The sequence below is a fragment of the Spermophilus citellus genome (assembly GCF_964194105.1).
Source record: "Spermophilus citellus genome assembly, chromosome: 1".
Taxonomy (NCBI): domain Eukaryota; kingdom Metazoa; phylum Chordata; class Mammalia; order Rodentia; family Sciuridae; genus Spermophilus; species Spermophilus citellus.
In genome coordinates, this window is record NC_138182.1 from 268,048,110 (window position 1) to 268,062,861 (window position 14,752).

General features: G+C 34.8%; 2 protein-coding genes across 3 annotated transcripts in view; one reads left to right on the top strand and one right to left on the bottom strand.

Annotated features, from left to right (window-relative positions):
- Positions 1–9,166, top strand: part of SKP2 (S-phase kinase associated protein 2) — a 29,036-nt gene extending 19,870 nt beyond the window's left edge. The window contains exons 8-10 of the mRNA XM_081299231.1: positions 2,727–2,778; positions 2,933–3,040; positions 7,375–9,166. Coding sequence (XP_081155357.1) covers positions 2,727–2,778; positions 2,933–3,040; positions 7,375–7,588 — 374 coding nt within the window. The 3' untranslated portion in view covers positions 7,589–9,166. The remainder of the gene's footprint in view (positions 1–2,726; positions 2,779–2,932; positions 3,041–7,374) is intronic.
- A 3,285-nt stretch (positions 9,167–12,451) lies between these two features.
- NADK2 (NAD kinase 2, mitochondrial) overlaps positions 12,452–14,752 on the bottom strand; it is a 51,552-nt gene continuing 49,251 nt past the window's right edge. For both annotated transcript variants that reach the window (XM_081291428.1, XM_081291427.1), the window contains one exon: positions 12,452–14,139. In XM_081291428.1, coding sequence (XP_081147554.1) covers positions 14,001–14,139 — 139 coding nt within the window. In that variant the 3' untranslated portion in view covers positions 12,452–14,000. The remainder of the gene's footprint in view (positions 14,140–14,752) is intronic.

The window sequence follows — 14,752 nt, forward strand, 5'->3', positions numbered from 1 at the left end:
AAAATTGTATTATGCACTTTCTTCATTTTGCGGTCATTCATTGAATAAATGTTGATGGAGCACCAGGTTACATGTAGCTCTGTTCCAGAGTTACATAATGATGTGGCCCTGAACAAAATGAAGACAGTCACACTGATTCAGCTTTCATTCTATGTGGGAGGCAGACAGTGAACAAAACTCCCAAATGTTGTGAAAGATAAAGCAATTGAGCAGGTGGAATGTGGATGGAGAAGACTACTCTTAGGTGGACTGGTGAAACAGAGGCCCTCTCTGAGGAGGTGATGCTTGTGCAGAGCCCTGGTTGAGTGAAGGAGAAATCCATGTGGATTTGTGAGATAACATTCTGGAACAAAGGACCAGCAGATGCAAAAGCTTGATATGGCAACCAGTATGTGAGAAGGAACAAGGGAAAACAGGCAGCCAAGGGCTCTCTAAGCCAAAGAAAAAGTTTTGGGTTTTTTTCTGAGCCATTGGAATATTCTGAGTCAAACAGTGTTATGAACTGAATTGCCTACCGTGTGTGTGTGTGTGTGTGTGTGTGTGTGTGTGTGTGTGTGTGTTAGTAGGGTATGAACTCAGGGGAGCTTTATCCCAGCCCTGTTTTGAGATGAGGTCTCACTAAACTGCTGAGGCTGGCCTCAAGCTTGAGGTCCTCTTGCTTCAGCCTTCTGAGTCACTGGGATTACAGGCATGCACCACCAACCAGCCTAACTCTGACTTGCCTTTTTTAAAAAGGGCTTACTGTAGTGCCAGGGGGGGAAAGTGTGAAGCAGGGAGGACAGTTAGGAGACTAGGGTGATAACATTCATGGTACTAAGAAATGATCAGATTTGGGGTACATTTTGAAATCCAGCATAGCAAGATTTGGAGACAGATTGGATGTGGGCAGAGAGAAAAACAGTCAAATGTGGTTCCTGGAGTTTGGGCCTAAGCAACTGGATCCATGAATTTATCACTTTCTGAGATGAGAAGAACTTTAGGGAAGGAACAGATTTAGGGGACATACTGAGTATTTGCTTTTAGATGTAAGTTGGATGCCATCATATACCTGAAATGGATAAGTTGAGAAGGTGGTTGGAAATGAAAGTCTAGACATTAGAGAAGATGATGTGGCCAAAAATATAGCTGTGAGAAGAAAAAAAAAATCCTCAATGATAGAGAAGTTTTGTTGTTTTGCATAAATCACATTTATTGATTCATATTGTTGAGCTCGTGTGACTTTTTCTAAATTCTGAAACGTTATCTGTACAATCCCAACCCCCTTACATTTTGGAATATTTCTTTCTAGGGTTTTTTCTTTCCTGTCTTTCTTTCTGTGAGTCTGTATATGTAAGTGGGTTTGTGTGTGCACGCACGACTAAATACAGTTTACACTGTATTGTAGAAGTTTTGTTTTCAGTGTATCTCCTAATGTTTTTTCATGTCACTGAAAAAAATATTTTTAATAATAATGATTAGTATTATATTTCATTAAATAGCAAAGGTTAACAAACTAAACTACCTGAAGGAGGGCTATTTGTAACTATTACTACAGTCAGTATGTTCTTGCATATCTGCATTTTTCTAAGTGAAACAACTAGACCAAAAGGTAAAATGATGTATATTGCTTTGAATACACTTTAAAATATCAGTGCAGCATCCAAAAAAAAAAAAAAAAAGAAAGAAAGAAAGAAAAGAAAGAGAAAAAGAAATCACTTTCAGCCTCTGGAAAGGCTGCTTATAAAATTAAATATCCATTTCTGGTGGACTGTTTCATCAATTATTTCATCAGGTCTGGGTGCTTAGAATATAATTTTTTTCACTTGATGGCTGAAAAATGGTATTTTTTATTTAGTATTTGTTACTTTATTTTCTTTTTGACAGCTATCAGTTCATGTTTTGGAATTTTTTTCATATATGTATATGTGTGTGTGTATATGCACATATATATATTTCTCTTATGTGTATAGTAAGACTACTAACTCTGTTTAACTTGTGTTGAAAACATTTATTCCCAGTTTTCTGAAATTTCCGTAATTTTTTTTATTCCAACGTGGTAGATTTTCCCCTTCAGTATGGAGATCAAATCCAGGATCTTAGCCATGAAAGCACTCTACCACTGAGCACCATATCCCCAGCCCTTGCATGGTAGAATTTTTAAAAATATATGTAGTATATTATAAGTGTTTCCTATATGTCTTTATATATCCCAAGATTCAACAAATAATTGCCTATATTATATGTGGAATTTGTTGGGATATATCATTTTATTTATTTATTTATTTTGTGGTGTTGAGGATTGAACCCAGTACCTCACACAGGTAAGGTAAGTGCTTCTACCACTGAGCCATAAGCCCAGCCCAACATTGTTTTTTAAGACATGATTTCCTCACTGATTTGAAGTGCCACCTATGTATTTGTCTGTGTGTACTGTTGTTTTGTTTTCTTCCTTGTTTTTATCCCACCAGTTGCTGATACATAATTAAGCTGTGGGTTGTTGTTAGCCAGTCATTTCACACAGCCTTCTTAACATTGCCAGTAGTCTTTCAGATGGACTCTTAGGTTTTCTCAGTAGAAACTTTTATATACCAAGGTGATCATTTTAGTTTTTTCTAATAATAGTGCATCGTTAAATTACATTGTCTCGAACCTTCAGCACAATCATTAAATGCGGTAGTATTGATAACTAATATCCTTATCTTGTTCCTCATTTAGCAGTGACCATCATATTTCTTCATTTTTCCTAGATGTCTCTACCTTAGTTAGAAGATGCCCCAACCTTGTCCATCTGGACTTAAGGTATGTTTTTGTTTTTTATTTTAAATCAAAAGTTGAAAACTCTGGACTGCTCATTGATTGGGGGAGAGGATCCTAATGTTGAATGGAAGGAACTAAGCAGTAGCGTTCTCCATCCAGGGTGGTTTTGAATGTCCTCTCTTCTGCTCTGTTACAGTGACAGTGTCATGCTAAAGCATGACTGCTTTCCAGAATTTCTCCAGCTCAGCTACCTCCAACACCTGTCACTCAGTCGGTGCTATGATATAATTCCTGAAACTCTACTGTGAGTATGTTTTGGTTTTGTATTTTTTATTTATATTTTTAAAATTTTATTTATTTTTTAATTCTTGTAGAAGACAGGTACCAACAAGAGATTCCATTTGGTGTTAAAATCCATCACTATTAATAACAAACATTTAAACTTAAATATTAAGATTAGCATATACAAGCTAGCTGGGAAAGACCAGCAAAATAGAAAAGCCAAAGCAGAGTTCTTGCTTGAAATATCTGAGTTGACTGAGATTGTTCACTAAACATTTGTTATCATACTGTCAGCATTTTAAAATACGAGAATACTGTGTGGTGTCTTTGAAGGACTTGCAAAAGAAGCTTAAGCAAGCCTTTACCTCCAGAGCACTCGGAGTATAATTGGGAAGGCAGACCCCATGTGACTGAATGGGTTTTCCTGCCTACCCCACCCCCTGCTAAAAAAAAAAAAAAAAAAGTTTCAAATCAGCTCTAGTTAACTCAAGCCTTCATCTGGACTTAAATAAAAAGTTCTGTAAGAGTGGTATACGACCTGGATGGTCAAGGAACATGAAGAGTCATAGCATGTAGGTGGTGTATATTCATGAGAGTCTCAATGCTGTCTGAGCAGAAGGGCTGTCAGTGAAGTGACTTATCCAGATGTGATGGTGAGTTACTGCCTGAGCTGGGTCTAAATTTGAGAGTTCCTGGAAAGATACAAAAGAGTTTGGTAGATCATCTAAGGTTTAATTTTACTGCTTAACAATTTCTACAGTCAAGAAGAGTATAAAAAATAAAAGCAATTGAATCCATCTTTCTTTTAGGAAGTGTTTATACCCAAAGTGTCTTGGGGATAATATCATTGTCTCTTCATTTTAAAAAGTTTTCTATCTTATCCCAGAGGGCTGTAATAGTCTTCCTAATGACTAATGTAAATCTATAGCAGTTTCACTGCAAACCACAAGAGGTCAGTATTTTGCCCTTCGTCGGGTGCTCTTTATTACAGTCAGTCAATATATGCTCCATATTAGGCTGCTCTGCTCATTTAGCTCAGTATCCAAATGACGGTAACTTAGATTTAGCTACCTACCCAAGGAAGGTGGTGAATTTAAACCAAAAAATTATTTAGTTCTCAAATTAATGGTTTGGATCTTGTAAATTAGATTTTTGTAGTTAATGTTTAAATCAGATACTTCAGCTATATCAGGTTAACTAATATTGGGAAATCTGGTACTTGTATGATTAATTATTTTAATGAATGACTGTCAGAGCTCAGGGATTTAGCTGGTATCTCATTTGGAAAAGCATTACCTAAAAAAGATGCCACTGTTTACCTGCATGGCTCTCAAATGTTGGGATCTAAACTTGTAAACATGGGACTCTAATTAAAATTCCTGCCTATTTTCTAGCATCCAGAACTCCTAGGAGCCTCTAGAGTCTACCCAAAAAGGTTTCTCTGTCATCTTTTCTCTCCTGCTTTTGCCATCTGGGCTCCCACTTCTTTGCCAGGAGAGAATTCTTTTCTGGTTTCTTTTCTCAAGAGAATCTATCCATATGTCTTGTTTTGGTCCCTTCTCTGCAGAAATAAAGAAGCTAAGAAGGTAAAAACCCAGACAGTTTTCCTCAACCAGAGGTGAGGGGAGGGCTGTGAGCCCTGATATTTTAATGTTTGTGTCCAATGGGATAATTGTACTACCTGTATTAGTAATCCTCACAGCCAGTGTGAACCTTCTCTGCATGATTACTTAGTTTTCTAAATCTTACCTTGAAATAAGAGAAATGGGAATCAGGAGTTTAATTCAAGTCAGAGTGCCAGCAAAGAGTGAGAACAAGAAGAAAGATACTGTCCTTGAATGTTAAGGCCAAGAGTGTTTCTTCAGGTATAATGTAAACAGTATGATGGTTTTACATGATAAATCCCTTAAGATTTTGTTTGTTCGTACCCTATCCTTAAGTCTCTCAAAACAAAATGCCTTGCCCAGTAATTTCATTCTGCAGCTGATATATTTTAAATTCATAATTAAAACTTCCAGGTGCCTCAACAATAATTTCCAGAGAGCCAGTCATCTGTGCTAAAGAATTCAAAGTTATTGACCCCTTATCTAAGAAGTGGGAAAATAAAATTTGAATGTTTGTTCTGTAATAATAATTGAGAAATACTGACAAACTTCAGGTTTTTCCTCCTCACATCCTCTCATGTTTATTTCCTTATTCCTAAATTGGTCTTATCTCCCACATCTAAACTCTCTTCTAAATATTGCCTTTATCACTTAAGGAAGAAATCTAAGATGAGGAGAGTAAATTGATCTCACATTAGGAGAGACTTAAACATTCTTGTTAGGAGAATCCGTAGATGAGGCATTTTCAGTTTTAAAAAGGAAAACAGGATTATGTAGATGAGGAGTAAACTATGAGTTTATAAAGATTTTTTGTTTACTAAAATTGAAAAGAGATCCTGAAGACATTGCCATCGTCATTTTACACTTCTTAAATTAGAAATAATGGCTTTTAAGCTCATTTCAGTTCAGTATCCCCGCGTTCATTTACATTCTCCATGTAATCTCAGAGATACTTGCAGTTTCTCTGTTATAGGTAATGCATGTAACAAGAGGCTGTGTTTTTGTCCTCTTTAAAATTTTGAAGACTCTGATCCTTGACCCCTCATCAGCCCATCCCATGTGGCTCCCTTCTGTGACTCTAAGAGGGCTGTGTGATTTCCGTCCTCAACAAATCTCTCTCCAATGCTGTTGTGAGGACATTTCCTCCTCTGCCATCTGTCATCCCTCCTCCTTTTCTCACTCCCACCTACAGTTCCTTTTAAATATTACCTGCTGCAGAATGATTCACAACTCAGCTGCTTTGGTTATCCCAGAACCAGAATTCTCACAGTATACGGTTCTTATACACTTAGATTTCACATAAGAAGGATGTGAAGTTAGATGGGATTATGATCATCTTCAGTAATAAGTATAAAGATCTATGGATTGGGACTTGATTCCACAGTCCAGAAAGTAGCTTGCTTTAAAAACAACAGCTATTTGTTCTTCTTGATTTTTTTTTTTTATTTGTTATGACCTTCAGATCTCACTGTCCCCCTGTGAACAAGCATATTTTATTTGAATAGTGCTTTTGTTTTCCACAGTACCCATCATCTTGTATTAAGCTAACATCTATTAAATATCTGTGATGCTTAAGACCCTTTCTGAAATGTAGAATGAATACAGTTTAGAGGGAAAGTTGGAAGGCTGGAAGAGCCGGTTTAGAACAGAAGGTCTTATAGCCTGTTGAATAGTCTGCAGGAAACACCCAAGGTTTGGGGGTGGATGAGTGCCATAATCTGAGCAAGGCTTTATAAGGACTCCTTGGGCAATGGTGTAGAGTGTGCTTGAAGGAAGAGGTTGGAGGCCACGTGACAGTTCTTAAAAATGCACATTTGAATAATTATTGACAGTAAAAACCCAAAGGATGCTTCTAACTCAAGGTCATTGATGTGCTGTTCATTGATCTGCAGTGGGCTTCTGTTGAAATTCCAAAATAAATGTTCTGTTTCCTGAGACCTTTGTACTGTGTCCCAACCTGGAGCAAATACAGATCAGAGATGAATTTCTAGGCACATAGATCTGTGTTAAGAATCATTACCAAAACCAAAAAGTATTTACATTGTGGAAATAGACTTCATTTTCTTTTTTGTGAACCAAAATCTCACTGTTGACATAGTTGCTTTTCACCTAATATAAAACACCGAAGAAGGGGACTGACTCACCCATCTGTGATAGGTAAAATGGTAATACATGGAACAGCTTTAAGAGGCTCCTGCCTCCTAGAAAAGTGAGATTTTTTTTTCTTTTCTCTTAATCTGCACCTAACTCCATGATCTTGGGGAAGTCACTGGTAAGTTTCATCACATAGTGGACCTGTTCACTGTGAACTATTATTAAAAACCCTGCTGAAATCTTTTGAGAGATGGAGCGTCTTTCAAATGAAGGTCATGTCCACATCCTTAAAATCCACCACTGTCTGTGGTGGTTCCAACTGATGCCACAGCAAAACATTTATGTTAATCATCACTAGCTTGCTGCCTCACAGCACAGTAACCCCTTTGAGATCAAGAATGGAGAAAGGAAGCAAACACAGTTGGATTTCAAATAAACCTTGGAAAGGATTCTAAGGTTGTTAGGAGTCTCATTTAGCAAAAGGTACAGGTATGATTTCCAGGTTGTTCCACCTTTACATTTCCTCAAATCATTTACTGTGAATTGCTTCCAATTTGCATTTTGTGAAATGTGGTACAAAAGTAAAAACTGGGCCATGTAGTGAGTCAATAGTTTCCCTAGATATTGATCCTCTAAAAGTATCTTTCTTCCTTTCCAGTGAACTTGGAGAAATTCCCACACTAAAAACACTACAAGTTTTTGGAATCGTGCCAGATGGTACCCTTCAACTGTTACGGGAAGCCCTTCCTCATCTGCAAATTAATTGCTCCTATTTCACCACCATTGCCAGGCCAACTGTCGGAAACAAAAAGAACCAGGAGATATGGGGCATCAGGTGCCGACTGACACTGCAAAAGCCCAGCTGTCTATGAAATTATTTCTTGTAGGATGGTGTCTCCTCTTTCTTTGGAATGGGGAAAGTAGGCAGGAAGCCCAATTACTGAGCACTGGGCTAGTTTTTATTATTCGTTTTCTCTTAGCCTTTATCCTGCAAGTAAATTAGGAAACCATTTTCAAGGGAAAACAATGAAGTGTTGCCTTTTTTAAAAATAACTATAAAAGTTTCTGTCAACGCTATGCCCTTAAGAACCTAAGTTGTAGGCCATCAGAAATTTTAGGAGTTTGAGCCTATGATTTCAATTTACTTTTTTACATAGCAAAATTTGTGCCATTTTCTCCAAGTGCCCTTTGGATTAAGTCTTATTTAGAATCAAGCTTAAAAAATGACTTACGGCTAATGATTTTTATAGCCTTTGTGATAACTTTTTTATCTATTTAATTTTTCAGTATTGTTTAATAAGACATAGTTTGGAAGAACAATAAGCTATGTGTAGGGTGAGCTGAACAGAAAGAGTCATAAGATAGTAGCATTTAAGGTATCTGGGAATTTAAAAAAAAAAAAAACATTTCATTTCTATCTTAAGATTTGAAATTAGCTTAACAGAAACATATCCCCACATCTTAAACCTTCAAACAAATTAAACATATGGCCAGAGGTATAGAGTTGGTATAGGATGTAAAGGCTCAAGACGTTAATTTTCTATGCCAGGTTAATCAGAAGTATCCTTTACTATCACTAAGGTACTGTGTTCCTGAAATATAATTGTGGTTTCTAATTTTATAATCAAATTACGTTAACATGAGTTGTTTAGCTTTTAAATGAGTTGCTTTATTTTAGGAAGGTGGTATTAACCTAATCAGTCTCTATTCTTGAAAAATTGAAAGAGTTCTGAACTGATACTGCCTGCTGTTTTCCTTTAGTGCTAAGTTTATTTGTATATTACTCTGGAATCAAGTATTTTAAATTGCCTTTTTAAAATATGGTCTTTTGCAATAATTGTTTGAAACTACCCACTTTATAGGGTTATTGATCTTAAGAATTGCTTGTTCCGGTAAATCAGAAGTACACACTAGAAGCAAGTGTATTTTCCATGCAGTTTCAGGACAGTCTGCACTGGCACCTATGTAAGAGTTAGTACTCAGGTGTTGAACCTTTTAGTAATACGAGTGGGTTTGTTTTTTTAAAAACCTCTCATCAAGGCAAAAAGATCAAGTTCTGCTTTTTAAAAATCACAAAAACACTAATTTTAAGTCAGTGACCTCCCCATATGTGCAAAATGTACCAAAAAAGCCAAAATCCATCATTTTTCTATTAACTGGTTTTACTTTAATCAAAGATTTTAAATGTTAAAAACAGTAGCATGAAGTGCCCTTATCTGCTCAGACCTAAGGAAGAAAATTTTAAAGTAGTGTTACACAAGGAGATGATGTGTCTATTTCTTATTAGCTAAAAAGTGCTAAATACTACTTGAAATTATTGTTTACAGATTAGTGACAAGGGCTGGTGGTAGGATCCGGTTGGACTTACTTCCAGATGCCCTCAAACATACAGTGCCTGTACTTCCAAACTCAAGTCCAGCCATAAGCTATTTTGCCAACATGTCGGAGTAATCTGTATTTTTGTATGTGATTTCTACTTTTATAAACTTGTTTTAAAATAAAACACATTTTTATAAAAATGAGTGCTTGAGCCAAGTTGTATCCCTTTTTATCCTTTCTTTTCTAAGTGTGTCATTAAAATGAAAAAACATTCAGGGTGGGCTGCCATTTGACCAGAGGCCCCTGAGATTCTATAGAACAGCACAAAACACCATCCTTTTTACTTCATGATGATTGTCATATTAAAATGATAGTTTATAATGCATTTTGAAAAGATGCTAAATATCGGCTTACAATTTTTAAAGTGCCTGCAAAAGCAAGGACATTTACAAAACATTTGCATTCATGTGACTAAAGTGATAGTCAAGTTGTTAATAAAAATCAGCTAACACTTAAATACAAACATGATCAGCTTAAACTGTGTATCTTAATGTCATTAGGAAACTTTCATATTTTATGCCCAGAAGGTTTCCCAGAGTTCAGTTCCTTTTGAAGCTATTTTCAAATGGTAGAATAGTGATTTTTTAATAATACCTAGTTTTGTTTATTCTTAAACATTTTCACTACCATGTTTTTTAATGAAAAATGTCAAATACATGTGGGTAAGTAGAGAATATGACAAACCCATCACCAGTCACTATCCATGATTGCCATCCCTTTTTTACTACCTAGACAGAATTTTTAAACAAAACCCAGACCTGTAATTTCATAACTATTTCAGTATATACCTCTAAAAGATAGGGATTCTCCTGAATTCTGATGCATTGAATATCAGGATGATGTTGAAAATCTCTGAGTTGTCTCAAGTGTTTTCATTCTTAAGTTTGTTCTGATCAGGCTCCTACATGGTCCACACATTGCATTTCATTGACAGTCTTAAAGTTTTAATCTTCAAGTTCCCTCTTGCAATTCCCTTGCAATTTGCTTATTGGTCATTTATTTATTAGGCAATAAATGGGCTTGTTTTGTTTAATAAGTAATTTTTGTTTACTGAACCTAAATACTAAAAATGCTGATATTTTTATATTTCTCTAAATGAATAACAAAAATCTAAGTTCCAATTTTGAACATTAAAAATCAATATTTAAGACATTCAAATTTTAAATGATTTTTATCTCTGGCTCCTTGTTTAGTAATTTCCTTTTTTATTTCTTTTATTTATATGACAGCAGAATGCATTACAATTCTTATTACACATATAGAGCACAATTTTTCATATTTCTGGTTGTATACACAGTATATTCACACCAATTCATGTCTTCATACATGTACTTTGGATAGTAATGATCATCACATTCCACCATCATTAATTACCCCTTGCCCTCTCCCTTCTGCTTCAATCCTCTGCCCTAAGTAGAGTTCATCTATTCTTCCCATCCTCCCACTCCCCTATCCCACTATGAATCAGCCTCCTTATATCAAAGAAAACATTTGGCATTTGGTTTTTTTGGATTGGCTAACTTCACTTAGCGTTATCTTCTCTAACTCCATCCATTTACCTGCAAATGCCATGATTTTATTCTCTTTTAATGATGAGTAACATTCCATTGTGTATATATGCCACATTTTTTTACCCATTCATCTACTGAAGGGCACCTAGGTTGGTTTCACAGTAGGCTATTGATGTGGCTGTGTCCTTATAGTATGTTGTTTTTAAATCCTTTGGGAATAGACCAAGGAGAGGGATAGCTGGGTCAAAAGGTGGTTCCATTCCTAGTTTTCCAGGAAATCCCCATACTGCTTTCCATATTGGCTACACCAATTTGCAGTCTCACCAGCAGTGTATGAGTGTATCTTTTTCCCCACATCTTCACCAACACTTATTGTCTTCATAATAGCTGCCATTCTGACAGGAATGAGATGAAATCTTAAGAGTGGTTTTGATTTGCATTTCTCTAATTGCTAGTGATGATGAACATTTTTTCATGTATTTGTTGATCTTCTGAGAAGTGTCTCTTGAGGTTCTTGGCCCATTTTTATCTCTGACTCCTCCTTGTTTAGCGATTTTCTTAAAAATGTCTTAAAACCCATGAGTTAACACTTCATACCTTCCTTATGGTACAAAATAAGTCTGACTTATACTCCCAACCCCTAATGAGTATGTTTAAAATAAAAACTACATTTGAAAAAATAACTGAACACTTCTTTAGTTCAGCAGTATAGTTACTTACTTGATCCCTCCACCATTATGTAGTTTTTTTTTTCCATATTACTTAGTTGTTACATAATCCCTGGTATCTTTTATTACACAATAGCTAATTATCCTTAAGTATAAGGATATTGGTGCAATGGAATGAATTTTTATTAAATAGTTCTAAATATACATTGCTATTTTCATAGGTGAGCAACAGGTCAACAAGGAGCAATAATTTATTCTTAAATTTATATTTGACAAAATTTAAATTCAAGTGAATATTTTACACTAAGTATTTAGAATGGTTTTTCTGATTGAAAAGAGAAGACCATATATTTGGTAAAACCTGATTTGAGGTTCTAGGACCATGAATATAGATGCACGTAGGACATCAAAAATATTGGGTTAAAATTATCTTCGAACTACATTTTCCAGGTAAGCACTTCACCCCTCTGATTAACATTATCACTCTGTGTCAAAGATTAGCAGTGAACAAAGTCTAAGGACACAGAATAATACATTGCAGCTGGGGGACAGACTTTTCAAACAGTGCTTTTTGTTTGTCTGTCTGTCTGTAGCTGTATATGCACAGAATGCCTTTATTTCTTCATGTTTATGAGGTACTAAGGATGGAACCCAGTGCCTCAACACGTGCTAGGCAAATGCTCTGCCTCTGAGCTATAGCCCCAGACCTCAAAAAGTGTTTTAAGAAACTTGGTTTTCAAATAATAATCTATGAGTTAAGGAAATAATCAAATAAAAAGAAACTAACAAAGGTTTAATTTTATTCACATGTAGTTGCCATTAAACAGTTAACTCATTCATAAAAACATCTGTTATTCTAACATCTTTTGCCACTCATCTCTTAGAAATGAATTCCCACCATGGAGCAGAAGTTATATTGCAAATGGAGCAGAGTAAATATTCTTAAAACCTTTAAAAATATGGCATATGAACAATTTCACACATTGCCTATTAATGTTACATATTAACATCTATGGTAACATGTGAATAATCAGATTTCCTTCCAATATTAAAGGCAGAGTTGACATTTTTTTCAAGAAAGTATTTAAAACCTGTTAGAGTGGTTAATCCATAGTATGGAATTTAACTTCTTTCTTATATATATATCATTTTTTTGGAAAAAAAAATCAGATCCAGCTCTGGGAAAACTGATCTTTATTTTATTTTCATCTGATGTATCAATAAATTTGCTCTGAGAGTCTACGCAGGTATTCTTTATGCAGGTACTCTTAATTAAGAGAAAAACAGATTCTTCTCCATTATACATCAAAACCTAGACCACTTTTGTAAATTAACATTTTTTAAAGTATGGATAAAAGTAACATGTTAATCATTGGCAAAACTAAGAGCACTCATTTGACTACATATCTTAGCTTTCACAAAATTTTTACTTCTGAGGTCACTAGTCTCAAACACTATAGAGTCTCTCATTCATCAATGTAGATCAAGCACCTGACACAGAATAGATGACACAGTGAGGTTCATAAATATTTATCAATGACAACTGTTTTCACCATCAAGTGAAAAAAATATACAACTTAATAAATGGCATGATAATACCACTTCATCTTGCAGCAGTAAGAGCATTCTGTGAAAATTCTAGGGTTAAAGAATAAAATAATTTCCTCCAAAAATAAAGGAGTTCTCATAATGGGGGGGGAGGGAGCCATGGCATTTTATCCTACAAAGCTATTATGCAAAATTTGAAATTAAGTGAAAACCTCAATACTGAGCTACAGCCCTTGCTTTTGAAAAGCAAAGACATATTTGTTTATTAACCCATCCTCTGACAATTAACACTAGATGAAAATATTTGTTAAAGATAATACCAATAGAAAATGTCTCCTAATAGAAGATGTCCCATCAGTTCTTTCTTTTAGTTCCTGAATCCATGTTACAGAGTTTTAAAGATGGAAAACACCTATTGGACTCAAATCATTTTTTAAAAATTGACCCAAAATAGGTACTGGATAATTAAAACATTTTTAACAGCATCATGACTTTGTCCCATTGGTGTATTCCACCCAGTATTGTTGAAATTAACTAGAAGGAACATCAAATGGAAGTATCTGCAATTTCAAAAGTGATTTAAATTTTTAAATCAAAAGTCACCACTTCATTGTGTCCTAGAATTAGAAAATTATTATCACATATTAAAAAACACATTAACCTACTTCAATTAGGTGAATGTCAGGACTTAACAAAATTCCCCATCATCAAAAATTTTTAAAAATTTTTGACAGGTACTATAAAAAAATATTCCACAAAGGAAAAGGGAAGCAAAAAAAAAAAAAAAAAAAAACCAAAAAACTACCACACATACAGTCAAATTTAACTTGTACAGTTAAATTTTTAAATCCTAAACGTTGAATCCTTTATTTAAGCCTGCCTCTCTAAATTTGAAAAGATACCACGCTCTTGGTTAACAATTGTAAATAGTAGAGAAATTTACTATTATCAATTCTAATACATTTAGTTCATTTTTCCTCACAGAATGAATATCTTTTTTTTCTATCAGAATCCAATAGAAGATTATTATCTCACTTTCTTTGTCACCTTTGAGCCCAGGAGCAACCAGTCCTAATAACCACCAAAACAAAAAAACAGTGTAGCTTTATGGCTGATGATCTGTTTCCACAGTAAAAATATTTTTCCAGTAATCAAAATTTGCAATCTGAGGAAATCCTTCACTGTTCTAGAAGCACAGTTCGAAGCTCATCTTCTTTATTGATCATCATTGAAGCAATTGCTCCATCATTAAATTCAAAAGAAGTTCCTCCATCCACAACCATACAGGCATCCCAACAACGAGAACGAACACAAACCCTAAGTAGAAGGAAACATTAAATATTGAGTTTCCTTAACTCTAAACAATAACTGATTTAAATTTTTATCTAAATTAGCAAATAATTTCAGCTTGATTTTAACAGTTAAGTTGTTCTTTGGCATGAGAGAATTAGCAACCACATAAATAATATAGGCATATTATCAAAGTCTCAAAATTTATATGTTCCAGATAGTACCCAATATTTATCAGTGAAGAAGTGCAGAGCTGATGGAACTAACAGCTGTTTTCATATGACTGCTAAGTTATTACTATTACAAATATGTTAAATATTAAACAAGAATGTTATTTTCATGTAAATTTTTTACTTATGGTTAACACATAGAGGAGGCCCAAATTCACTAAGATACAGCTTAACTGACAAACTTACATAAATGTCACCCAAATCAGGAAATCAGTGCCCTCTCCCAGTTGCCTTCTTCTTTCCCAAGCATATCCACCATTCTAATTTCTAACACCACAGTAGTAATAGTTTTATCTGTTCTTAAACTTTAGTAAAATGTGTAAAAATAACATTTATATAACAGGTATCATAGTACATTGCTAGGAGCCACAAGCAAAATATATGATGTATGGCACCTTTGGTTGTAAAGC